The 25864-nt window shown below is 36.1% G+C and overlaps 16 protein-coding genes and 3 pseudogenes across 19 annotated transcripts, besides 5 other annotated features; 10 read left to right on the forward strand and 9 right to left on the reverse strand.

The window, feature by feature from the left end:
- The first annotated feature begins 186 nt into the window (after positions 1–186).
- Positions 187–216: a terminal%2Cinverted (terminal inverted repeat of MuDR-3_TvMULE3 transposon ID:TVAGG3_0291820).
- Positions 187–969: a mobile genetic element.
- Positions 940–969: a terminal%2Cinverted (terminal inverted repeat of MuDR-3_TvMULE3 transposon ID:TVAGG3_0291820).
- A 3698-nt stretch (positions 970–4667) lies between these two features.
- On the reverse strand, positions 4668–5510 carry TVAGG3_0291830 (winged helix DNA-binding domain family; the record flags this gene model as incomplete). The annotated part of the gene is made up of 1 exon (XM_051229141.1): positions 4759–5487. One exon carries the CDS (start codon positions 5485–5487, stop codon positions 4759–4761), a length of 729 nt encoding a protein of 242 aa, XP_051098871.1.
- Positions 5511–5796: 286 nt separating this feature from the next.
- Positions 5797–5882: a terminal%2Cinverted (terminal inverted repeat of Maverick-3 transposon ID:TVAGG3_0291840).
- Positions 5797–24660: a mobile genetic element.
- On the forward strand, positions 7110–7472 carry TVAGG3_0291850 (uncharacterized protein; the record flags this gene model as incomplete). The annotated part of the gene is made up of 1 exon (XM_051229142.1): positions 7110–7472. One exon carries the CDS (start codon positions 7110–7112, stop codon positions 7470–7472), a length of 363 nt encoding a protein of 120 aa, XP_051098872.1.
- On the forward strand, positions 7491–7733 carry TVAGG3_0291860 (serine threonine-protein phosphatase family; the record flags this gene model as incomplete). Its single annotated transcript, XM_001583865.1, has 1 exon — positions 7491–7733. The coding sequence occupies one exon, from the start codon at positions 7491–7493 to the stop codon at positions 7731–7733; it is 243 nt and encodes an 80-aa protein (XP_001583915.1).
- On the reverse strand, positions 7738–8322 carry TVAGG3_0291870 (uncharacterized protein; the record flags this gene model as incomplete). The annotated part of the gene is made up of 1 exon (XM_051229143.1): positions 7738–8322. One exon carries the CDS (start codon positions 8320–8322, stop codon positions 7738–7740), a length of 585 nt encoding a protein of 194 aa, XP_051098873.1.
- On the forward strand, positions 8719–9769 carry TVAGG3_0291880 (phage tail repeat-like family; the record flags this gene model as incomplete). The annotated part of the gene is made up of 1 exon (XM_051229144.1): positions 8719–9769. A coding segment is annotated over one exon (1051 nt), but the record flags the coding sequence as incomplete, so codon positions are not given.
- On the reverse strand, positions 9888–10846 carry TVAGG3_0291890 (annotated as a pseudogene). Its single transcript has one exon. A coding segment is annotated over exon 1 (959 nt).
- TVAGG3_0291900 (uncharacterized protein) lies at positions 10864–11085 on the forward strand (the record flags this gene model as incomplete). Its single annotated transcript, XM_051229145.1, has 1 exon — positions 10864–11085. A coding segment is annotated over one exon (222 nt), but the record flags the coding sequence as incomplete, so codon positions are not given.
- TVAGG3_0291910 (uncharacterized protein) lies at positions 11285–11440 on the forward strand (the record flags this gene model as incomplete). The annotated part of the gene is made up of 1 exon (XM_051229146.1): positions 11285–11440. The coding sequence occupies one exon, from the start codon at positions 11285–11287 to the stop codon at positions 11438–11440; it is 156 nt and encodes a 51-aa protein (XP_051098876.1).
- Positions 11460–11959, forward strand: TVAGG3_0291920 (uncharacterized protein; the record flags this gene model as incomplete). The annotated part of the gene is made up of 1 exon (XM_051229147.1): positions 11460–11959. A coding segment is annotated over one exon (500 nt), but the record flags the coding sequence as incomplete, so codon positions are not given.
- Positions 13618–14208, forward strand: TVAGG3_0291930 (DNA/RNA polymerases family; the record flags this gene model as incomplete). Its single annotated transcript, XM_051229148.1, has 1 exon — positions 13618–14208. The coding sequence occupies one exon, from the start codon at positions 13618–13620 to the stop codon at positions 14206–14208; it is 591 nt and encodes a 196-aa protein (XP_051098878.1).
- Positions 14354–14617, forward strand: TVAGG3_0291940 (uncharacterized protein; the record flags this gene model as incomplete). The annotated part of the gene is made up of 1 exon (XM_051229149.1): positions 14354–14617. One exon carries the CDS (start codon positions 14354–14356, stop codon positions 14615–14617), a length of 264 nt encoding a protein of 87 aa, XP_051098879.1.
- Positions 14667–15927, reverse strand: TVAGG3_0291950 (annotated as a pseudogene). The gene has a single exon. A coding segment is annotated over exon 1 (1261 nt).
- Positions 17078–17704, forward strand: TVAGG3_0291960 (uncharacterized protein; the record flags this gene model as incomplete). Its single annotated transcript, XM_001282470.2, has 1 exon — positions 17078–17704. One exon carries the CDS (start codon positions 17078–17080, stop codon positions 17702–17704), a length of 627 nt encoding a protein of 208 aa, XP_001282471.2.
- Positions 17733–17933, reverse strand: TVAGG3_0291970 (uncharacterized protein; the record flags this gene model as incomplete). The annotated part of the gene is made up of 1 exon (XM_051229150.1): positions 17733–17933. One exon carries the CDS (start codon positions 17931–17933, stop codon positions 17733–17735), a length of 201 nt encoding a protein of 66 aa, XP_051098880.1.
- TVAGG3_0291980 (organellar and viral DNA polymerase type B) lies at positions 18903–19286 on the forward strand (the record flags this gene model as incomplete). Its single annotated transcript, XM_051229151.1, has 1 exon — positions 18903–19286. The coding sequence occupies one exon, from the start codon at positions 18903–18905 to the stop codon at positions 19284–19286; it is 384 nt and encodes a 127-aa protein (XP_051098881.1).
- TVAGG3_0291990 (P-loop containing nucleoside triphosphate hydrolases family) lies at positions 19876–20407 on the reverse strand (the record flags this gene model as incomplete). Its single annotated transcript, XM_051229152.1, has 1 exon — positions 19876–20407. A coding segment is annotated over one exon (532 nt), but the record flags the coding sequence as incomplete, so codon positions are not given.
- Positions 21075–21335, reverse strand: TVAGG3_0292000 (protein of unknown function, DUF4108 family; the record flags this gene model as incomplete). The annotated part of the gene is made up of 1 exon (XM_051229153.1): positions 21075–21335. A coding segment is annotated over one exon (261 nt), but the record flags the coding sequence as incomplete, so codon positions are not given.
- Positions 22116–23333, reverse strand: TVAGG3_0292010 (annotated as a pseudogene). The gene has a single exon. A coding segment is annotated over exon 1 (1218 nt).
- A 111-nt stretch (positions 24661–24771) lies between the features above and the next one.
- On the reverse strand, positions 24772–25631 carry TVAGG3_0292020 (protein of unknown function, DUF4106 family; the record flags this gene model as incomplete). The annotated part of the gene is made up of 1 exon (XM_051229154.1): positions 24772–25631. A coding segment is annotated over one exon (860 nt), but the record flags the coding sequence as incomplete, so codon positions are not given.
- Between the last annotated feature and the right edge of the window lie 233 nt (positions 25632–25864).

A 25864-nucleotide genomic window follows, 5' to 3' on the forward strand; every position in this document is an offset into this window, starting at 1 on the left:
ACCTTGGTGGATGGTCCGCATATGCTCCAGTATGGATAGATGGCGGATTAGGAAATAAAATTGAAGTCATTACAACTATGTTCGTTGAATGCAGCGCACAAACAAATGGTCCATTTGCTTTTGAAGGAAAGTTCTTCCTCAAATTTGATAAAGTTGCCGATGCCAGAAATAAGCCAGGTAGTGGAGGAGTAGGGGTAATTTTAGCTAAAAGTGACACACCCGTGAAGGGTGTGATTACCGATCGGTAATTTCGACAGTTGAGAATTTAAAATTTTTTATGGAACTGTTGCGAGTTTCATAAAGAATTTAAGGAATATAAGCAAAGATTTGAATCAAAATCTTAGACCTAAGCCGCTCGATTCGCTCGCGGCTTCCGCGAATTACAGATCAGCAAAGATTTGAATCAAAATCTTCGAACTAAGCCGATCGCTTCGCTCGCGGCTTTCTTTATTATTTTAAATTTGCATATTTCCATCAAAAGTTCATAAGGTAAAAAATTTCGTTTATTTTTACTAAGAAAAAAAAGGTTTTTGATAATAAATTTATTTTATTTCGAAAAAGTAGCAATAATCGTAAAAGGGTATTGATAGGCTTGCTAAAGTAACTAATTTTAGCTGTCAAATACTTTTGTATTTTGAAGTAAATTAGTATAAATTTGTTTTTACTTTTATTTCGAAAAAGTAGCAATAATCGTAAAAGGGTATTGATAGGCTTGCTAAAGTAACTAATTTTAGCTGTCAAATACTTTTGTATTTTGAAGTAAATTAGTATAAATTTGATATTATTTTAACTCCCTTTGAAAACCTCAATTTTCCATACAGAGGGAACGGGAATAGCATCCAATATTCCCTGAGAATGGTTGCGCATTCTCAGTTCCCTCTATATTTCGAACGAAGCTCTCATCGGTCTTTTTTTTTAATACTAAACGTTTTTTTCCCCTGTCACTTTTAGCTAAAATTTGGGTTTGCCGGTAGTGGAGCACAAGGAGTTATGGGAAGAATAGCAACTACTGGTGATTTCAACCTAACCATGTCTTCTTTCATCGATAACAAGGGTGGAGCAAGAAACTTAAGATTAGAGCAGACCCCAAGATACCTTGAGAACTTAAACGTTTCCGGAAACTACGCTGATCAGGCAGGCCAAATGTATGCTTATGGTAATGTCATTTTTGATCATTCCAGTACATCACCAGTTGTAAATTGGTGCAATTTCGAAGAATGCCGTTCCTCATGTGGTGTCGTTTACAACGCTTCCACTGCAGGAGACACTACCATCAACCATTGCAACTTTGTTGGCAATCAAATTGATGGATGGGGTGTAATCGTCTGTGAGAAATCAAACCCGATTTCTATAAAGGACACTATCTTCTATGGAAACAAGTACACTAACATCCCACTTATTTATTCAAGAACGGCTGATGTTATCATTAATAACTGCTATGTTGATAACTCAGCTATGCAGGGTGGCAAAGTTTCAATCCAGAAGTATATGATTACTTCAAAGAAGCCTTACGAAATGATTTTATATGCAACAGAAAAGATCAAGGCCATTGTTGCATACAATCCAGATGGTAACACAAATTCCAATGGAAACAATAATGGAAACACAGGAAGCACAGGAAACAATGATGGAAATCACGCATCAACAGAAAATGTCACTGCACAGACCGATGGCCAGCCCACAAACCAAACAGAAGGATTCTTCATGAAGAAAGTTGGTCCTCTCAGAGTTTGGATGGTCTTTGTCATCGTTGGATGCCTTCTTGTCGTATTCATCGTTTGCTTTGTTCTTTACAAGAAGAAACATAATCATCACCATCACCACCATCATCATAAAGGAGAAGATGATGATGACGAAGAAGAGGATGATGAAGATGGTGAAGAAGAAAATGCTGAGGTCGAAGAAGCACCTCAGCCATAATTCATCAAAATAAAATGTTCATTTTACCCCTTGATTTATAAAATGGATATATGTATTTATTCTGGATCAATTTTTAATAAAATTATGAGAAAAATCAAATCTCAATTTCACATTCAAGTGGTCTATTGAGTTTCTGTCGAGATATCCTTTAAACTAAAGACTTGTTTAAAGTGATAGATGCATGAGTTATAAGGAATTTTAGGATCATCTCAAAATTATTTACTTAGCATTGCTTCATATATATTGAATTTATTAGCATGATCTAAAATTTGTCTATTTTATTAAGCAAAATATAAATAATAGCCAAATCAAAATAAAAATTTCCGAATATCAGACTAATATAGTGAAGTAGGAGAAGATCTCATATATCTTTTAAGAAATAATATATGTTTCGCCTTTTGATTATATAAGATATCCAATAAAATAGAATGATATAAAATCTTGAAAATTATGTTTTATCTTTGAATGACTGTGCTTTGGCCAAGTCAATATGAGTATAAGTACTTGAAAATCACTCATTTGACCATAAAAATAAAGTTATATTTTTATATAAAATTGTATTTTTTTTTATTAAAATAAACAGAATTTATTAAATATAAAGTAAATCAAATCTGGAAGTAAAGTGGATGAGTTTCTTTGACCTGGTGACCGCAAACAGGACATACTTCGCCAGATTTCTGCAAGCAGTCGCTACAGACCGCGTGCATGCACGGCGACAAGTAAACGTTCCTTTTCGCTTCTTTGCAAACTGGACAATCGAGTATTTTCTTTGCATTCTCGTATTCTCTTTCGTCGAATCTATCCATTCTCGCAGTGAACATGTCCTTGAACATGTCTCTCTCTTTGGCAATGACGAACCTCCTCTCTTCCGCTTCCCTGACTTGGCTATCGATTTTCGCGATTTCCTCGTCCAGGGCTGCCTCTTCGGCGCAGAGCTGAGCGTACTCAGCTTCCACGTCTTCCGCAGGCGGAATCTGTATAGTATCGGCCGGAATGTCTAATGAGCTTGTCGCGAGAATTATTAGCTGCTGGTTGGCTTGTATGATGTTCTGGCATATCTTTTCGATGGATAAGGAACGGTATGAATCGCCGAAATGTAAGTAAATCTGTTGGAGTTTCTGTAATTCGCGATATTCATTTTGAAGTTCTTCGATTTGAACTGTTGCTTTCGTACTATCTGCAATAGCGCTGAAATTGGCTTGTTGTGAATAGAACCACGTACGGGCTTTCTCTGTGGCCTTTACGCAGTTTTGGAAAATTTCATCTCGCATGTCGCGAAGTTGAGGGAGCATGACGGCAGCACTTGAGAGATCTATGTTCTCTGATGTGCCCTCCGTCGTTGCACTTAGCTTTTGGTCGAGTAATTCGGCGATTTCATCCCATTCTTTTGAATTATCTTCTTCCATCGATTGGAATCTGGCTGAAACATTCTTGGGGAAGATTGCTTCAATGTAAGGAGTGTATTTCTGCTCGAGATTGAGTATTTCGTTCTGTAATTTGTCGATTCTTTTCACAAATTTTTCTTTTGAATAGCTGAAGTTATCGTACATCTTAATACTGGTGACTTTGATCTTTTGGAAGATGTTTTGGCTGTTCTCGAGCTCTTCATTGACACTTTTAATCAAAGCAGTCTGTTTTCTAAGGCTTTCTGCAATCATGTTGAGGAAATGGTACTTCTGCTCAACAACTTTGTAGAAAGGAGAGTTGAGAATTGACTCTGGAGGGCAATCTTGAATTGAAAACGTTTTTGTATCAGAAACCTTTGGTTTTAGAGCCTTTATTTGTGCACGGATGTTATCAATGTCCGCCAATTTATGGGAAAGAGCGCCAACAACACCTCGTAAGTGTAAAATTTCTTGAGATAATTCTGCAGCTTCGAGTTCTTTTCTGATTCTTTCATCGAATTCAGGAGGAATGTTGATTGCAGGTGTTGGTGTTTGAGGTACATTTGTTGGTAATCTCGTCGTAACTGGTTTTCCTTGAATTTCATCGCCAATCATGAATTCTTTCAGTTTAACGTATTGAGAAAGAGGTCTGACAGACCTTGGCTCAATTCTTTCTATCTCGTTTTTCATTATATTGCTAACAGCTGTTTCCATTGATCTGTAGACGTATTTTATATGGCCACCGAGTTGTTCAACTTCGGTTTTAGTGGCAGCGGAATCGCACTGTTCGACAAATGTGACAAAAGGATTAGCATTGATGCCATAATTGAAAATATAATCGAGTAAAAAGAGGTCAAACGTTATTATTTCGGCGGCACCCATGATGTTTACGCACTCTGTACCAAGTTTTTTGGATTTTTCTTGGTTTTGATCTATGATTTTTTCCAAATTTTTGAGGCGATTCTGAACTTTTATGATTTCGGCGTAGACTTCATCTGGAGGCGTATAGTCTACAATTGGAGGAGCTTCCTGGTCAGGTTGACCATAGTTTCGAAGAAAAGTTGATGGCGGATTGCTCATTTTGTGAAATCAGTATTGTCACTTTTTTAAGAGTCTTTGTTGCAATTACATGAGTAGTTATATTAATTAGCGGCCATCTGGCTATCATTATTAATTCCATCCCAACAACATCCTGAGTGTTTAATAGTTTTTGTTCAAGTTTAGAAATAAAATTGAAAAAATAAATAATATTAATAATATCATGATTTTTTTGAAGACAATAGCTAAGTTTGCTTGTGTAGTACTCATTTTCATAAGATCATCGGGTTTTAGCATTAATAAATTTGAGATGATATTTAATATTTCAAATATAGTTAAAAATTCTATAGTTATGTAATTCAAATAATAGCTCTTTATATAAATATTTTATTGGTTTTCGATTATTTTACATATTTCATTCCTCTTTTTTATCTTCTGTCTTTTCTTCCTTAGTTTCTTCTTTTGCTGGTTCCTCAGTTGCTAGTTTAGTCTCAGCTGGTGTTGCATCCTTTGGTGTCTCGGCTGGTTTGTTACGAACGATTAAATCACGAATTGGTAAGAATTCTGGTTTGAGATCCAGATGTTTATGATCAAGTCCATAAGAATCACGCTTGCTTCTGAGGATTCCTTCCTTAACTAACTGCTTAACAGTAGATTTAAGGAGATTTTTGAATTTTTTATTATCTCCATCTTTGAAATAGTCGTAGAAGTATGCGAGAATTGCATTCATGCTAACTAATGGTGCATCTTCTTGCATTCTTGCACCAATTGCTTCAATAACGATCTCTCTATAGGTTAAACCTGATTCTTCGTCACGAGTAAGTGTTTTATCAGCAAGTTCTTTCTCTTTTGCAAGTTTTCTTTCTGCTGCTTCCTTTTCAGCTTGAGCAATCATCTCTTCTTGTTCTTTTCTGCGTTTTTCTTCTTCCATTTCTTTGAGATGTTGTTTCATCTTTGCTTCGTATTCAATGAGGAACTTGTTTCTAACGTACGGTTCTTTAACACGATTTGCTGCTTCTTCCATCCTTTGTTTCTTTGTTTTACGATTTAATTTCTTTCTTTCTGCCTTTGTTAACTTCTTTTCTTCTGGTTGCTTGTTTTCTTCTGTTGTAGTTTCGACTTTTTCAGCAACTTCTGTGCTCATTTTTTAAAAATTTTGTGTTTTTTACTTGGAGACATTTTTGGCACTTTTCAAATCAGTAAATGATGAAAAGATATCGATTTTTACTAGAATAAATGGATTACATTTTATTTGTTGTTACATAATTTAATTCCAAATTTCTTTTTCATATGTAATTTCTTACAAGACGTTCAATCATTTGCCTATCACCTTTATCTGATGCGCCTTTGAAGAGATGTTTGTCCAAATATATTGTTATTGTGTCATTTCATAGTTATGAACTTAATTTAACATTAATCAAATTGTGGAAATGGTTTTACACATGTATAACATAAAAAAAAAAAAAAAAAAAAGGTAGTGGGGCTTCCAGGCACTTCGTGCCTTCTAGCCCTGAAGATGTTTAGTATAAATGAAGTTTTGAGGACATACATGACTGTGAGTTTTATTTACGACAAGATAGAATATGAGAGAGGTCCTATAAACCGGACAAGTAAGGGTCATATAAACATCTGTCATTTTACTCAGAATTTTACTCAGAATTCAATAAAAATATATTTTAGGGTAGAAGGTTAGATATAACCTCTTTTCTAACCTCTTTTCTACCCTCTTGAATTTGTCAAGATTTCTTCGTAAATGTTTTGTCACTTTTCTGTCACTTTTCAGGAAAAAAACATTTTTATTGTATATAAAATGAATTTTACAAAACCACCGTTACCCTTCTTTGGAAATAAGAGTAGATGTAAAGATATTCTATTGAGAGAACTTAAGAAACTACCGAATGGTCTAACATTTGTAGATTTGTTCGGTGGAAGTTTCTATATATCCCATTGTGCCATACTGTATTTCCTGACTCAAAGATTATATGCAATGACTTCGACAACTATATGGACCGTCTCAAACATATTCCAGACACAAACAATATATTGAAAGCGTTAAAAAAAAGATACCTATAGGTAAGATGGAACGTATACCATTAGATAAGAAAAATATTGTGAGAGAGGTTTTGAAAAAAGCAGAATATATAGACTGGGATAGTATATCTGCTAGACTATTATATAGTGGTGCTATAAGAGTTCATGACATTGAAACACTTATGTCAAAAGTTTTATATCTTAACTATACAAATGTTTTCAAAGAGGACATAGAAAAATATATTGAGGGTATAGAGTTTGTGAGATGTCATTGGACAGAGTTGTATGAAAAATATAAAGACAAGGAAAATGTTTTCTTTATAGTGGACCCACCGTTCTATAACACATGGGATTTTCAATACCAAGTAGACTGGACTTTGAGAGACTCTTTAGAAACTTTAGACGTTTTACATAACCATCCATGCTTTTACTTTACATCCGATAAAAGTGGTTTGGAAAGTGTCATGAGATGGTTAGAGGACATACATGACTATGAGTTTAGATACGATAAGATAGAATATGAGAGAGGTCCTATAAACTGGAGAAAGTGTCATAACAAAGAAATTTTACTAGTAAGTAAATGTGGTTTGAAATAGGACTACTTGTTTTAGGTTTTTTCCATTGTGTCATTTACTTATTTGACGTGGCAGAAAGATATAGAGAATATGAAGATGAACCAATGCCTGCAAATGTTCAGTATATGTACTCGTAAGAGATATTTTTATCTAATATTAAATGGACGCACAGAACTTAGCGAATGCACAGCAACCTGGACAACCAAACCCAGAGAATATTCCAAATGAAGTTAGAATACAAACTGCAATGGCAAACTATGGTCAAGTGCCAACAGATGTACAAATGCAAACTGCCATGTCAAATGACGCTGCGTTAGGTTTGCCACCATGGTATGCAAATATGAGATGGAAAGAGTTTTATACAAACCCTGAAGTGGGATATAAACAACTTTATGCAGATGACGCGAACACAGGAGTTGACCCAGAATATGTTTTCTACCAGAGGAGAAACAGAATGTATGAGCTCCAGTTAAAGAATGCTATGGAACTCAACAGGAAACGTAAGAGACTAGGCGGACATTAGATTTTTACATATAGTAAAATGGGTTTCTTTGGAAGAATAGGAAACTTCTTTCGAAATGTTGGAAGAGGTATATGGAATGGAATAAAATCTGTCGGAAAAGGAATTTGGAACGGAGTCAAAAATATTGGTAAAAGAGTAGGTCAGTTTGTTGGTATTATACCTAAAGACCCTGAACCAGAAGAACAAGCTCCTGTTATACAACAGCCTGAACCTGCACCACAGTCTAGTTGGCAACCAAATCCAACACCTCAACCGTATTAAAAAATTATATTTTTATCGTTCGATAGTAGTTGTATATGAAACTAAGTTCTAAGTAAAACGCATGGTATAATGGAATTATTCTTTTTCTTCCATCTGTAGTAAACCATACTTGAAAGTCTGAAATACTTCCACTTGGTGGTTCGTATAACTTTGTAGGTTTTTCGTAAAAGTCATTTGCCAAGCATAAGAAAGAGTTTTGGGCGCCAGAAAATGAAGCATGAACAATAATAGCAGCTGGGTCGAAAACATCTTTAAATAAATATGGTTCATCTCTTGCATATCGACTGTAAATATTTGCTAAAGGAAGTTCGACTTTCTGATTTAACATTCTTTGCAAATAATACCATGACATTGCAGTGAATTCTGTATATATTTGTTCGTCTTTCTTTGGATTGTCTTCGTAGATTTGAAATGACACTTGTGAATTTTGTTTGTCATATACAATTCTCACATAAAGTGTGCTCTCGGTATTTGCATATTCATCAGCATATTTTGCATAACATGAATTTATTTTATCTTCTATATTTTTTAACGCAGTCTGTAGAGAAGATGAAAGGTCAACTTGTATTAGCTCAATTTCTTCCCACATTTTTCGTTTCCCTTCAGATATATAATCTATATGAAACCTTACAATAAATGGAAAACTTTTATCTTCTACAGACACAAACTTCATTCTACGAAAGCCAATAGCTTTTGTGACAGATGGGTCTCTTAGCCATCTAAGTGGGTAGTCAAAACGATAGCCTTCATGCTTTACGGTCTCTGTCTCAAACTTTTGACCGACATTCGTAAAAAGTTCATCTAATGGTTTAGTTGTAGCAACTCTTGAATTTTCTTTTTCTATTGGAAGCATATTTTATCTAGAATAAAAATGTCGAAAGAAACAGCGTCTATGAGAGAAATACAACACAACCGACAACTCATTATGCAAGCTCTAAATAAGAACACAACAAACTTTTCAAACTATTCTAAGATATCTGAGTCATTGAAAGAAGGAAACTTAAAACTGACGATAAACCCAATGACAGACGAGTTTCTGTTTCAAGACAGTAAGAACCATACTGTTTGTATAAATCCAACAAAAAGAACTTTAAACGAGAAACCTATAGATGAACTTCTTTTGAAGGCAGATATTGACAACAAAGCTGACAAAGAGTATGTCATTGAAAAAGTTCAAGAAGAACATGACAGAGCAGATGCAACATATGCAACGAAAGAACATACTCATCCTGAACTAGCAGATAAAACATATGTTGACAATAAAATGTCAAGTGAAGTGACAAGAGCTGACAAAGAATATTCTAAAAAGACTCATACACATACCATTGCAAATATTACAAACTTACAAGAAACCTTAAACAGGAAAAGTGACGTTGGACATACACACGATTTCTTCGCAACTGTTGGTATAGAAAATATTGCAGGAACGGTTGAAGAACCTGATGGAACTGGTGGGGATGTATTAAATTGGAAACCTCCTAACTTTCCACAAGGTTTAACATCGGAGGATGACATAACAACGATGAAAGACATTAAATGTAGAAATGTCTATGTCATGGAGGATGAAAACAAAGTTAAATTCACTGCTCAAGATTTATATGATAAAAAAGCTGACAAAACATATGTTAACGATGAGTTAGATAAAAAAGCTGACAAAACATATGTTAACGATGAGTTAGATAAAAAAGCTGACAAAACAGAGCTTCAAACGTTAAAGACAGAAATACTTCAAACACTATATCCTATAGGCTCTATTTATACGTCAATGAACTCTACCAGACCAGAAGTAGTACTTGGTTTTGGAACTTGGACTCAAATAGTCGACAGGTTTTTGTATTGTGCAAACTCTTCAAAGGAAACAGGTGGAAGTAAAACGATTTCAGGTGCAAATTTACCTGCGCACAGTCACTACATAAATTTAAGTACATCTGAAGCAGGTTTGCATAGTCATAGATTTTGGGATTGGTCAGGAATGACAAAAGGTAAAGGATATGATGTTAAAGAGGACGTTAAGTTTGCTATAAATTGTTACTGGAGTAACACTGAGGTAGGAGGAAGCCATACACATCGCGTTTCAGGGTATACGCAAACAACGGGACAGAGTAAAGACTACATGCCACCTTACATGACAGTTTACGCATGGTATAGAAATGCTTAGTCGTCATTTTCAACTTCTTTAGCATATTCGTCAGGAGTTGTCTTATATTTGTTAGGAACTGTCTTTGAAAGTATACCACCTTGAACTTTGACAAGTTTGAAACGAGGTCTGACAATAGTAGTTTTATCTTCTGCTTGCAGTGTGTACATTTTGCCATGTTTGCCTAAAACTTCATAATATTCTCTTGTATACTTTCTTCTATTTTTACGAACACGAATGCGAGTACCTGTCGAGTTCCCATTGTTGTCATAGTCAATAGTATTTTCATATGGGTCGCGTTTAGGTATTTCTATTTTTACTTTGTCACCTTTCTTAAGTTTGAAGCCTGGCATTCTTTCTTGTTTGTCTCTTTTGACTAAACTATTAAATATATAGTCTTTCTCTAAGTCGGGGTTGTTTTTCATTTCTTCGGGGAGTGGTTTCCCAAACCTTTTTGTTTACGGCTATTGTAAATATTTAAAACTTGTCTCATCTTTGCCATGGAGAAGTGTCTATATTTGTCGTCATATGACATTTCATCTACCTCACCACCTTGTGGTTGATTTAAGTCTCTTAAGATTTTTATACAACTGTCAATGACACCAAGAGCAGAATGGTTTTGGTCGACAATGAAATATTGGTTTACATTTTTTGAACGCAGATAGTTTTTAATATCGTCTGATTTGAAAGAACGTTCACAGTCAGATGTCAGTTTTGTTGGATGGTATTTGTCAACAAATATTGTCAAAGCAGTTTTCACATCTAAAATATTTTTGGACTGTAATGGTATGGCTTCACAGTATCTTGTGTTTTGACCGACAAATATTAGCCAGTATGGTGGTCCATCTTCTCTATACCTCGGAATGTTTTCCAAGATATCCATAAACCAAGCATTTGGTGTTGAACTAAAGATTTTTATCATGAGTGCTTTCTTTGTTGCCTTAGAAACATAGGGGTCCTTGTTTGGATTCGTCATTTTTTACCCTATAAGAAATGGGTTTATTTGGCGCATTAGCAGGAGTTGCATCCAGATTTTTGCCCGCAGTGGGAACAATAGCCAGAGGTGCATTTGGAATTGGAAGGAAGATTTTGAGTACATTAGGTATACTTAAAGAGAAAGCACAACCTATTATACAAACTGTACAGAAAGGTTGGGATGTAGCACGAGATGCAGCAAATCTTATTCCAAATCCTGAAACAAGAGGAAAAGTTCAAGGATGGATGGACAATGTAGGAAGACAAGCAGGAAACTACTATAACAAAGCAAATGACTACTATAACCAAGCAGGGCACTACATGGACCAAGGTGAAAGATTCTTTAACAGAGGATATAACCATGCACAACAGTGGGTAAACAACAACCAACCGCAACCGCCTCAAACGTGGGGAATGTAAATTTTTTTACTGAGATGAAATGAACAATACAGCATTGAGACAAATGGGCTCAAGATGGATTTGTCGGCTTCCAGCAGTTACACAACCACGTGTTTGTCAAGTTCTTCCTATACCTCAAGAAGTTTTAGACCGACTTAAAAAACCTAAACAACCAGTTGAAAACAAACCAAACTAAAATTTTTTACTGAGATGAAATGACCGAAGAAGTTGAAACGGTAGATTTGACACCACAAACAAAAAGTTCAGAACCATTGTCAAAACCTGTCAAAGAACTTACAGATGAAGAGAAAAATTCAATAATAGAAAGTGCCAGGTCTGGAAATACAAACCCTAACTACAAAGTCACTTTTCATAGAAATGGAACGGCTAGTATCTCAAAAAAGAAACAGACTCTCACAAATAAAATATTGAAGTCTGAAGGAGCTTTCGAGACAACAGATGGAAAAGTTTACTTCACTGACCAACAGTTCATTATAGAACATCTCATTGACTTAGAGTCGAAATATTCTAAACTTTACAACAAACACAAAAAGTTGAAAGGAAAACAAAAACAAATGGCATATGATATTTATGAAGATGTTGACGACACAACCATACCTGCAAGTGAGGTAAAGTCAGAGGAACCGAAAAGTGACGAAAAACCGATAGAAGAAGGGAAGCCAAAAACTGAAGATAAACCAAAACCAAAGGTTAGTCAACCTTCATTAGCTGGTATGGGTTGGCGTCAAAGACTTATGGCAGCCGGTGGTTACGTAAAGTAAAGAAAAAAAACATTTTTTTTTTTTATAAAAATGCCCCCATATAGAATGGATAGAAAGTCTGCTAGAATAAAAGCAGAGTTAGAAAGATATGGTTGGAAAGTTTCGAAGAATTTTAAATATAGGAAGGGAAGACCCATAAAAGTCTATGACAAACTGTCTGGTCTTCGCTATGAAATGGACTTGGAAACAGCGCGCGCCAATTATCCAAACAGACTAGAGAGGTTAGAAGAAGAACGTCTTATGGACATGCCTTTCGATGTTTCTGAACCTCAAGTTGAAGGACACGACGGCTTTGCCAGATTCTACTGGAAACACGACGAACAATTGCATCCTTTGAGAAGGAAAAAAGGAAAAGGTGAAGACAAACATGCTCCCATGGAAAGAACAAGATATGCATATGAAAAGTACCGTGAAGTTAGAAGTCAAATTACATCTGGTCGAACCTTTACAGTAAACTTTGACGAAGGAAAGAACAAAGAAGGCTTCATGGGAGTACTTGCTGCCATACAAGACGGAAATAAGAAAGGATACAATCTCAGACTAACCGTAACAGATTTGGACGGTCATATATACTGCACATGGCAATGTCACAACAGCTGCAATGCTTCTTGACGCTTTCAAGACTACAAAGAGAGAACAAATGGTTGACTCCGACTCAGACATTTTGAATGCAATTGAAGGAATTGCAAGTGTAAAATTTGAATGGTACCAACCTAACCCTCAAGCAGTCAGACAACATGCTGGATACTTCCCGTTCATAAATAAGTCTGACATTGACTTGACAAGGTATGGAATTTACAATTCAATTGAAACAATTGTCAATGAACCTTGTATTCTTACATGTCTCAGGAACTCTGGTCTTGTTACAGATGAGAAGATGAAGTATCTTGAGTCATGTGTGAAGACAAGGTACATTCTCAGAGGTCAATTGGCAAAAGTTGCACCGTTGGCAAATGTCAATATCCGAGTCAACATACCTACAGCTAAAGGTTCTTCACATGACGACTATGTTGTTGACAAAGACTTACCATGGTTGAAGATTGTAATTGTCCACAACCACTTCATGTTGAACGAAAGTCTTACAAACCCATTGTTCGGAAAAGGCAAGTGCAACATTGTCAGAGCTGTAAACATTCTTTTCGAGAAAGGTTTGTTGGAACCAATTCCAGATGACAAGCTGACAGAAACTTTTGTACCAAAAGACGAAACAAACTTTTCATTGTTAGCAAGACCAAAAGTTGTTCCAGACAAAGTTCTAGCACAAAAGAAGTACACAGTTCCAAAAGGAGTTGGATTGTTCGGATACCAACCTGAACCAGAAGAACTTCCAATGAGGTTGCAAGAACTTCAAGATGCTATAAACAAACTTCCATTGAGACATCCAATTGACGTCAAATTGTATTGGAGAGCATCTGAGTTAGGTCAGAAGGTTTTATATGAAACAGGTTGCTTCGACGATGTTTATGAGATAGCAGGCGAAGTTTCTCAGAAGATAAGAGACTCACTTGAATTTCCACGAACTGGACCCATTGGTTGCGACAAGTTCGACTCAGATGAAAAGATATACTATGTCGACCTTAACGCTGCGTACATGAGGTTCGTCCAATATATCCCGACTGGAATTCCAAACGAAGACGGTGAGTTCCCAGGAAGGAACTATACAGTTGGAAAAGTCATACAACAACTGTATGATATTAGGAAAGCTTCAAACCCCAAACTTGCAATGACACTCAAATTGCTTATGAATTCGACATGGGGATATTCCATTAAGAAACCTCAAAAGATGAAGAGTAAACACTATGAGAAGGTCGACAACTTTGTTGAAAGGTTCTCCCCTTTTGTTTTGAAATACGAATTTACTCAAGGTCAAGGTGGCTTAGTAACCACAGTAAAACCTATTGTCGAACATTGGTCTTACCCTCAGTTCGCAAAGGCAGTCCTTGACAACTACAACAAATTCTTCTCCGAAGTTAAATCCAAAGTGAAGGTTTACTATGAGAACATCGATGCGCTCATGACGAACGAAGAAGGCTATAACAAACTCATTGAAATGGGAATGGTCGGTGAAAAGATGGGTCAATTCAAATTGGACAAAATTTTCACCGAAGTTCATGTCCTCTCCAAGCGTAAGTACTGGGGCATACTTGAAGACGGCACAGAAATAAAACATTGCATGAAATAAAAAATTTTTATTCGAATTTGAATCGGACAGGTCGAGTTACACCATTCTTGGTCTCAAACTCATATATAACCTGTTTGTCTGTATTTTCGTCGACTATGGCACGAGACACGAACATTGACCAAACGGACAAAAAGTGTCATTTCGGATGGTCCCGCAGCCAATCGCATTCGAGCACTTCGAAGAAGCCTTACGTTCCAAGGGAGAGGGTGTCTGGTGCAAGGCAGAGGTCATGAGACTCTACGAGCAGTACATCCTCAATGCCTGGGAGGACAAATCGTCCTTGGAATGGCAATTCTACCAACTCCTCTGGGACGACCTCCTACGCAACTGGGATGACGAAAGAGTCCAATTCAGAGGTCAGGAACTACTTGTCCAAATTATCCTTAATTTAAGCCGCTTACGCAACTAAAAACTTAAATTTACTCGGGGTTTCCCCCTAAAATAAAATTTTTTTACTCTTAGAACCACTCGAGGTTCTCCTTACGGTTGTTGAGCTTGTCACCGTCAATGTGTCTGACCTTCGTCCTCTTGTTTGGATTTGGAACCCATTGAATTGCGACAAGCTTGCCCATGGAGATTGAACCGTAATTCCGAAGGGTAAGGTTCAAGTGTCCCAAGTTGTTGAGAACTGGGGTAAGAACCTTGCCGGTCTCCTTGTTGCGGATTTGGTATGGGTAGGGTTGGGAAATTTCGTAAGTGTCATCGGCAACAAGGGTTGCCCAAACTTCCTCTTCTTCGTGTTTCTCTTCTTCCTCTTCTTCCTCTTCCTCTTCTTCGTGTTTCTCTTCTTCCTCGACAATTCCTTCGGCAATTCTGTGTTCACGAAGTACGGTGTTGGAGGTTCTGTCCTTTCCGAGTACCTTCCAGATGGCGTCTATCTCTTCGAAGAAACGGTAGATGAGTCTGGCAAGGTCTCGGTTCTCTCTCGCGTAAATGCGCAAGGTTTCCGTCAAATCGTTCAGGACTTTCTCATTGGAAGCTTGGTTCATGAGAACTCACCTTTAAGTCCCTTCATCTCTTCCATAAGACTACTTTGGAGAGTCTTAACGGTGTTTGTCAGATGAGCTTTCAAATTCAAAATTTGAATTTGAACTGGGCGCTTGTCTGGCAACATTGAAAGGACATCTTCCATTGTGTTCGGCTTCGGTGCTTGTTCGGACATCGAAAAAATGAAGTGGTTTGAGAATGACGGTTTTACTTCAAAAAGCTTGTTATGACGGTTAAGTCATACAACAAGTTTAAAATAATATCTTGTTCTTCTTCTGAACGTTTGTTGTCTCTTCCGATAAAAGTTTCGAACATGAGAACCAAAAAACGTTTTTTGAGATTGCGGAAGAGTTCAGGCAAACGTTCATATTCTGGATATGTTGGGAGCAGTTCAAAACATCTGAGCTGACTTTCGGACAAAATTGGGACAATGTCAGAAAATTCATCTTTGGTCGGACTGCTTGAAGGTAAGTCCCTTACATGTAAGTAGCTCTGGTAAAGTCTTCTCATTTCTGCTAACTTTTGGAGTATAGCTTCGTAGTTTAGAAGTTTTAATTTTAATTGTCTTATTCCACTCTTTACTTCTAAACGGTAAGTATCCATGAGGTCAAGAGTAGCTTTGGTAGCTTTAAGTGGAGCTATTTGTTCCTTGACTTCTGCAATTTTGGTTGCAATTGTGGTTTGAGCTCCTTCAAGTTCGCCGTCTATGTCGTTCTCAACACCTTCAACCATAGCTTGAAACTCTTCATCGGTCCATTGAGTTTGGTGTGGGACGAATTTAACTTGCTTCATTCAAAAAATGAAAAAAATGTTTTTACTCAAAGCGTGCCATGTATATGGCTATAAGAAACTTACCAGAAGGCTTCTTCTTCACATGAGTCTTCGGCAACTTGAGAGTTTTGTTGGAGTTGGGTCTGGAATTTCAATTCTCTCTCGAGCGCAACAACAGATGTCAGAATAACATTCCCCACTGTCTTTCTTGCCACCATAAATTGTGTATTGACCGAACTTGCATTTGCAGGAAGACCGGTCAATACAAGGTTCACAGTTGAAATAGTTGTACACAAACCTGTTGAGTACGAGTGTGAGTAAAAACATAAAAAAAGTGAAGTTAAAATGAGATGTTTACTGAATTGGTTGGATGTCGCCTTCTGAGGTTATGAAGAACGGCTGTCCAGAGTAGTAGAAGTAGTGCTCTGAGAATTTGTGTAATTCGTGGAATTGGGCTCTCACGATATGGAAGTAGTATCCAAGGACGTTTCATGAAGAACTTCAAGAGGGCTTCTTTCTTCACATCCTTAATATCATCGAATGCAGTGCCTTCTGGAACTTGAATTGCAACACCTGTTTCAATTTCCAACTTTAAGACACTATTCTTGGACAACCAGAAGCCAATGGACTTGCTTGGTTTGCACTTGCTGAGATATTCCTTCACGGTTTCATTTACCTCAATTAGATAAATTGCTTCGTCTAAGGGGTCAAGCTCCATACTGAGTCAGTACAATATTGTACTTTTTCAAGACAATGTTGTACTTTTTCAAGACAATGTTGTACTTTTTCAAGACAATGTTGTACTTTTTCAAGACAATGTTGTACTTTTTCAGAACAATGTTGTATAAATTCAGTACAATGTCTCTCAAATTTGAGTACGGCTGTACTTTTTCAGAACAAGTCTTGAACTTTTTCAGAACAATGTTGTACTTTTTCAGAACAATGTTGTACTTTTTCAGAACAATGTTGTACTTTTTCAAGACAATGTTGTACTTTTTCAAGACAATGTTGTACTTTTTCAAGACAATATTGTACTTTTTCAAGACAATATTGTACTTTTTCAAGACAATATTATATTGTTTCAGAACAAAGACGGTTAAGACACAAACGAATGTCCGACGTCCCACCTACTGAACCCGTTCCACAGCCAGAAGAACAGCATGCTCCAGCACCACAACAGGTTCCACCTCCACAAGGCTCCCCACAGCAACCTCAGTTCCAACAAGGACCTCCGAATTACTACCAATTTCCACCTCAAGGTTACTACCCACCACAAGGCTTTCCAAACTACCCACCACAAGGCTTTCCAAACTACCCTCCTCAACCCATGCCTTACTTCCCTAACCCTTGGATGTTCATGTCAAACCCTCCACCCCAATTCAAATTCCAATCTCAGTCCAAGAGAGACCAAGAGTTCGAAGAAGGTCTGAACCGTTTACGCAAAGAGTATGCCACAGCCCCTATGGAAGAAGACAGGCTCTCACTCTCTTCCCTCAAATCGACCGATTCGACTCGTACCACAGATTCGGTTCGTGACCGTGAAGACTACCTCAAGCAGTCTGAGAGACTCTTCATCCTACAACCATTTACAACTGGAGCTCTCAAGAACATGCGCAATTACGAAGGTCAGACACCAGCTGGAGACCGTAAAACAGACGTACTCGCAAGAGCAGTCCAACTGGTCAAGACAAAGACCGAGATAGTCGACTTCATTCTTGCAGCTTGCCCATACAAGTAAAAAAATAAACAATTACGAGTTAAACTTTTTATTCTTTCTTTTCTGAGTTGTTTAGAGCTGGTTTCTCTTGTAGAAACCTTTCGTACTCTTCCATGGTCATGTAATTGCGAATTTGGTACGCAATTCCAGGTTCGTTGTTTTTGAACCTTACGTATGTAACGCTTCCATCCTCCTCAGGGAAGTAAGCTGCTAACATCTGACCAAGTTTTCTCGGTGACTCGGAGCTCATAAAAATGTCACTTTTTAAACGTTAAGTTTTTAGTCTTATTTTACCCTTTGTTTACCCTTTGTTTGTCAAGGTAGTATTGGAGTGCAATTTCTCCAAATTCTCTGTGTCGGAGTTCTTCAGCATTTTCCAAGGTGTGCCTGGAGAACTCAAAGAAGTTGTCAAGAAGATACTGCCATGCTGCTCTTCTGAGTTCGTCGGTATTTTGGAAGTGTTGCACCTTCGAGTCTTCGGACATGAAAAAATAACACTTTTTCAGCAAAAATAATGTTTATGTTAGAATGTTAGATCTAACATGTTTTCTAACACGTTTTCTAACATGGTCTAAAACTCTTGAATTTTCATGAGTTTTCCCGAAATAAAAAATAAAGTTGGTTTTTTTAAAAAAATATTTTTTTATTTTGTATAAAAAATATGATTTCAACAATCGGCACAACAACAGTTCAAACAACTACAGCACCAAACTCGTTAGTTATGAATCCAACATCTATGTTGGTAGAGATGAAAAACTTCATTCCTTCTTCATATACTTTCGAAACAAAAATCCAGAAGATAAAGCAAGAACTTTTAACAAGTAATTTAGACTGTAGTGCGAAAGATGAAACAAATGAACAGTATCTTTATGAAATGCAGGACATTATTGACCATTTACCCAAATTGCCTGAAATCCAACAACAAAAACTCACTATTCCTGAATTCGACGAAATTGAAGTTAAAGTTACTGACTCAGTAGAAATAAAGAAGTTCATACGAAAGGTAAACTATGAGTTTCTAGGATTTCATTGCAACCATAAGGTTATGGACAAAGATTGCGACATGGTATATAAGAACATCTCTGACCTTTACAAATCCGAAGAATTTAAGACCTACGACAACTTTGTTTCATTAGTTGCAAAATGTGTTTGGGAAATAAGAGATAAAGATAGAAGAGGTAAGGTATGGAACGAACAAATAAGACCCGCTATGTTCGAGATGAAGAGAGCAATTGACGCCTTAGTTGTTTTAGCAGGTAAGGTTTCAGAATATAACGCAAAAATGAACCCGCAATGTTCTAAATGTAAAGCAGCAATGAGGAAATATAACTACTCAGTCAAAGAGATAGAAAGAATGAGAAACGACTATGCAGACTTAAAGAAAGAAGCAGAAAAGCCAGCAGAAGATAAAATGAACATGTTAGCATTTCTGAACAAAAACTATCCAACTGCTGACGATTTCCTTCTATCTGACGTCAAGAAGAAGTATAAAGAAACTTTCGGTATCGTTAAAACATTCGATGTACTGACAGAAGAAATAGAAGCTACGAAATTGTTTAGAGTCATGAACCATCGCAACATATACCATGTAAAACGCTTGTAAATAGTTATGTTAGAAAACATGTTAGAAAACATGTTAGATCTAACATTCTAACATAAACATTATTTTTATTGAATTCCGTATGAAATTTCATGAATTTTGTATGTTTTAGACCATGTTAGAAAACATGTTAGAAAACATGTTAGATCTAACATTCTAACATAACATTATTTTTATGAATTCCGTATGAAATTTCATGAAGAACAGCGAGTAGTGAAAAAACCCTGGTCGCCAAAACTCTTTATTTTTCAAGCTTGACTTTTTACAATTTGAACTTTGTTTGCGTAGATATGAATTCTGAAAGAAGTATGAGGGTCTTGTATGACTTTGTACTTCTCCCATAGTTCATGTCTGTCAAACTTACCTGCCATGGACTCTTTCATAAGTTCCATGAAATCGTCTTCGGACAATCCAGGGAAAAGTATGATATCAGTAAGTATTCTCTTTACATCCTTACTTAAACTCTTGGCTGTCTGTACACAAATGACAACTGAAATGTTAAAGTGTCTGAGCTTCTTGAGAATTCGACACATGTCTTGTTCTCTGTTCTTTAACAAAGGATGAGAAGCAAAGTCATCTAAGATAAGAAGACATCTATGAGGGTAAGTCTTCCAATCGTAAGATTGCAATTTCTTCGAAATGTATTCTATCTCTTTCTGTTTGTTTCTGAAGTGTTTCTTCTCTAATATTCTCTGCATTTCCTCATTTGGGTCTTTAAACTTCGAATTGACATACTCATTTATAGCATTGTACTTCAAAACTCTTCTTTGGTACTTCTTTATCCAATCTAACAACTCAGAGTCTTTTATACATACTAACTTAGACTTCTTTATAATATCTTTGAACGAATTGACGGTTTGGTCAAATTGACCAGAAGTACTACAAATGACAACTAACTCATAGAATGGGTTCTTCTCATCTAGTTCTTGTTGTTGTGCAGCCATTTTAAGATAAGTGAAAGTCTTACCCGACCCAGGTGGTGCAATTAGACCTGTTATACCATTCTGAGCAAATAAGAACTTGTCATGTATAGGCTTTATCTGAGCATTTTCTAACTTCCTCTTGTTCTTGTTTAAAACATTCTCAAATTTCTTGTCAATGTCAGCAAACTTTTTTTCTAACATATTTTTAGAAAAATTAAAAATTTTATCTTTTAGAAAATGTCTAGCGATTTCGCTATCTATATTCGAGACAAACTTTTCGACAGCAAAACATCTGTCGACCATAAAATCTTACATAGTGTCAACAAGAAAGGTGAATTTGTTCTAAAGTTCTGTTTCTGGGAATATGACAAGAACCATAAAACATTAAGCAGAGAAGTCTTTAAGTTTGTCAATGACAGACTTGTTGACAGAGATGACGCCGATTGGAAAGATGAAGTCCAACAAAAGTTCTTAGAATGCAAAGAAGACACATGCGCTGTTCTTGAAGATGAAATAGAAAACAGAATAGAAGAGCTATTAAAGGACAAAGACCTTTTACATAAATATGGTTGCGCCAAATTTGACATAACTCCACCAGAGAAGAAGAAGAAGAAGAGAGAGAAAGAAAAGAAAGTAGAAGAAGAGAAGAAAGAGCCAGAGCCAGAGCCAGAGAAAAAGAAATTTGACATGTAAAAATAAAATTTTATTTTTAGAACATTTCTGGGTCAATGTCAATGTTCTCTTCCTCTTTAGGAGCAAACACTGGTTTAGACTCTAAAATCTTTTTACCCAATTTACCTTGAACTTCAACTATCTTAGACTCATAATATTCATAGTCGTCTGCTTTCTTTGGTTCATAAGGTATAACAAGTTTGTATGCTTTGCCTTCTTTAAGGTTTGAAAACCTTCTGTCAAAATTTTCTTTGACTGCTAACAAACCTTCTATGTCTAAGTCTTCAAATTTCGCACCATTTTTAGTCACAATAGCAAACTTAACTGGTTCGATGTTCCAAACTTTGTCAAATGTAGACTTTTCAAAATGGTAGAAGTAAACATTCAAATAAGCGAATGGGTCTAGTTCTTCTTTGACTTCTGTCATGTACTTGTTGACTGAAATATATTTCGTCATCTTTTCTATCGGATAAAAAAATATTTTTTTTAAATTTACTCATAAAAATTTTTCTTTGTATATACGCCGTTCTGTATGTCTAAAAGATTTTTGACATTTGCCAAGAATGTACGTTTAGAAGCTGCCATATAACCATACTCTTGACAATATTGTTTATATGAATCGTACAATGACCTTTCATCTAAACACTCAAAGTTAGTCTCATCTATGAACAGTTCATATACACTCTTGTTTGCTTCTAACAATGTTTGTCTTCTTCGGTATGTGGAATTTGTCTTGGATTGAACTTTGAAATATCTAATGTCATGAAATATGAGAACAAGTGGTTGTAAAAGTTAGGTGTCAAAGTTTCTGCTAAGTCGTCAAAATATTCTGTATCTTGCATATGAGAATCTGACGTTCTGACAACTACATATCTTCTGTCAGAACTTTCTAACTTCATCGGAACAACATTGTTTGAAACCATGACGAAGTTTGCAACATTTTCACAAACTCTTTGGTCTCTATACTTTCTTTCAACAACTCCAACTTTGTCTGTTATAAGACTCTTCAAAGCATCTGAGTTTAAAACCTTTGTTGTATCTATACTTTGAAGTTCGTTACATACTATAAGTTTCATATTCTCTATTGAAGAGTTAAATTTACCGCAGATGTTTTCTAAGTTTGTCATATTCGGGTTCGAATAGCCCTCTAACAGTTTGCATAAGATATCTGTAAAGAAAGTGTTCTTACCTGTTCCTTGTTTTCCAATTATGATGAGAGCAGTTTCATTTTTAGCACTTGGATGTTGTAAGATGTTTGCAAACCAACATAAGATATACTCATAGACTCTTTCGTTTCCATTGCATATAATTTCTTTGACATGGTCTAACCAAGCTTCTATAACATTTTCTTTCCATTCTACTTGTTCGTATTTATATCCAGTGAAGATAGAATAGAAGTTTGGAGATGGTGTATAGAACTTTATACCACGAACTGAAAAATCTTCTAACTTTGACAATAAGATATCCCAAGCATCTAACATCTTCATACCAACTTGTACGACTTTTATTTTCTTAAGTTTCTGTCTACATTCTTGTTCTGAAACTATTGTTGCTCTTGGTTTGTTAAAGACAACATCCCATTCTTTCATGACATAACATTCTGGGGCAGAGTCGACATAAATGACTAAACGTTTCAAATTCTCGACTGCTTTGTTATAGTCTCTAAATGGACACATATTTCTGAACGCTTGGAAGTCATAAAAATCTGAAACGTCTATTCTGTACATTTTTATAAAAATAAAAAAAAATATTTTTTTTATTCTTGACTTTGTTGTTGCATTTGTTCCATTTGTTGCATTTGTTGCATTTGTTGTTCTTGAGCTATTTGTTGTTGAAGTTGTTCTTGTAGTACAATACTTTCACCAGTTGCATCTTCCAATTCGAAACTTTCTGCCGTCATTGACAAATACATAGGACATAAAAGTTTTACAGGAACAAAGTTTGCGTCAACTAAGGTTAAGTTTATGTTTGCTAAAGTGTTTGAGTTTACTAAAGCTGAAAACTCTGCATTCGAATGAACAATAGGCAAACCAGCAGAGAAAGTGTTGTTTATACGCATGAGTATCTTTTGGTCATAGTAGTTTCTGTCGACATTCGAATAGCACTTTGAACCTAAGTTTGAAACAATATATAAAATAGGTGTACTTAAAGTCAATGGAACAGACAAACCTTGTATGACACCTTTTCCTGTTATAGGAAACTGTTGGTAGTAAAAACCAGATATAAGTTTTGTATTATAGCTCATATCGTTTATAGTAAACTCAGTCGGACATCCAAACATAATGAAACCTGCTCTAGTTGCAGCACATGTTACATCCGTCCTTAAAGTATTAAATAAGTCAACAAAACCTGTTGGTGGTATATCTGAGTAAGTATCTTCAAAGAAGTATTTTTTACCATTCACAACAACAAAGTCTTCTGGTGTCAAAAGAGCAAAACAGGCTTTAGTCGTCATCGTGTTTAAGGTCAGTTTACAATATCGTCCTTGAGGACTTTGTAAGTTTGTTGTTATAGAATTATATGACTCAGGGTTTTTAGTCGTAATAGTATAAACCACTATGTCTTCTGCCATTTACTTAGCAAGTAAATTTTAATGAAATGTTGTGGTCGTCAAATATTTTTATGACGTCTGGGAAACTATATTTTAAGTTCAACGTTTCACCTCCTTTCATAACGTATATCTTGTCAATGACATTATATGAAACACCACAGCAAGCAATGTCGGGTTCTATTTCTTTGATGTTTATATCGTCTGCCTCTGTCAAAAGTTTCAATAGTTCTTTCAAAATTTCATGAGGTGCATGACATATGAGTTCACTTTTACAGGGTTGTGTTCGACCAAGTTTAACATTATACCCAAAGCTTGACAAATCTTCTCCTGAGTTTTAAGTTTGTCTTTAAGTTGTTGGTAGTCGTTTCGAATATCTGCAACAGAACTTAAGTCTCTGCTAACTTCAGGGTATGTTGGTTGTTCTTTTACAGGAACTATTGTTATACCATCTTCGTCTTCGTATGGTTTCCCCACTTCAACATCTCTTTCTTTGACATTGACAACAACACTTTGACTGTTTGTTTGAGTTGGTGAATTTAACTTCACATCTGCCACCGCCATTAAACCTTTTGAAACACTTACGCTTCTATTTTTCGGAAATGACATTTTACTTAGAATAAAAAGATGGACGTATTCGAGTATCTCTTCGAATTGAAGCAGAACAAAGTTTACACACACAAACAATACAAATACATTGACAGAATAGTTCTTTATACAAACAATGGTAAATGTTATAGAATAGCAATATTTGCTGAACCAAAATATTTTCATAAAGCAAAGAAAGTTGGTATAACTGAAATGGTGAAAGTTCTTGAAGCAGACAAAAATATAACAACAAAACTGACCGATATTTCTAAAGGTAAGTTTATAATACAATACTATGTCAAAACTGGCGTACTGTCAATATTTGACGGAGAGAAGTCAGTTCAAGAACAACTTACTGACCTGCTGCCAAAATCTGCTCGATGGAAGCTGTCGTTATGCCAATCTGAGGAGCCCCAGCAGGTTTCATCGAACGAATCTTCAAAAGAGCATCTTCCGTGAAAAGTGCTATTGGTTTTGTAAACTTCTTTGCTTTCAATTCATCTGGACCGTCTCTGTCACCAGTATATTGTATTTGAACTGTACCAACAGTTGAAATACCACCCATAAAGTCTTCTGAGTCAGCAAATGGAATGCCAAGCCAAAAGTTTGAACGGTCTCCATTTGTATATTGAGTTTTTTGACCTCCTGTATGAGTCCATACTTTCACATATGGCATAATAGAACTTTGCATTTCAGGGTTAATGTTGTTGTGAAGTTGTTGTTAAAGTTCATAGCATCTAATGTCAAGTTGTATGACCTCATATCCTCAACTGTAGAATATTCTTCTCTTGGATAGTATTTGCCATCTATGTTTATATGGTATTTAATACCAGGGTTGTAGAAGCAAGAATAGTCATTTATAGTTCGTCTGAACAGTACAAACATAGTATCTGCATGTTTCATTGCAGTTGTTAAAGCAATATCTGTTCTTGCACCTGGGTCAGCACTTTGGTTTCCAACTTCACCTGCAAAGTCTTTGACAGATATTTGGTGTATAGGGAACATAAGTGGAACTGCAATATATTTGGCAGCTAAAGCATTTGAAATATCTGGGTCCAACATATAGACTGCAAGTCTGCTTTCTATTCTCTTGCATTCAAATTTTTCGCATGTGAACTTAACTGGGTCCCAAGCATCTCCAGCAGCATTGAAATAATAGTTTACTTCAGTGTTGAGGTTTGAGAAACCAAAGTCTAAGTCAACTTTGTTTTTGCAAAAGTCGGCGAATGACATTTTATTTGTTCCCACTACTTCTGTAAGAGTGAATGGGTCTTGTGTTGGTGCAATGACTAAGTTATTTTTGCTTGGAGTAAGTTCGATAGAAATTTTTCCTGCCCAGTTTGGCAAGTATCTTAAAAACCTGAAGATGAGGAAAGATGACAAAGGAACTCTAAGTTTCAGTTTTACTTTGGTTACTGCTGCTGCAGTTTGTCCAGAAAGGTTAACATAAACTCCTGGAACGTTAGGGTCAAGTCTTCTTATTTTCTCAATAGTTGCATACTGGTCTGTTTGTTCTCTAGCTTGTGGTTGTACTGAGTTTCTCAAAGCGAACCATTCATAGTTTGCCCATGTTACTGTTTGAACTAAGTCAGAGTTAGAATATATCTTATATCCCATGAAAACTTCTGGAGCATATTGGTATCCGACATAGAAAATTCCATTGCAACCTTTCTTGTCAGACAACTTGGCAGAAGGTTTTATTTCAATGTCTTGTTCCACGTATAAGAAAGAGTTGTCAATAGAAATTATATGAAACCTGTCGCAAGCAATATCTACTGTTGTTGAAGAACCTTCTCCAAACTCACCTACGTTTCCATAAGAAACAGCAGTTGTATATTCGTAAGTTCCAG

Source organism: Trichomonas vaginalis, chromosome V (assembly GCF_026262505.1).
Source record: "Trichomonas vaginalis G3 chromosome V, whole genome shotgun sequence".
NCBI classification, from domain to species: Eukaryota; Parabasalia; order Trichomonadida; family Trichomonadidae; genus Trichomonas; species Trichomonas vaginalis.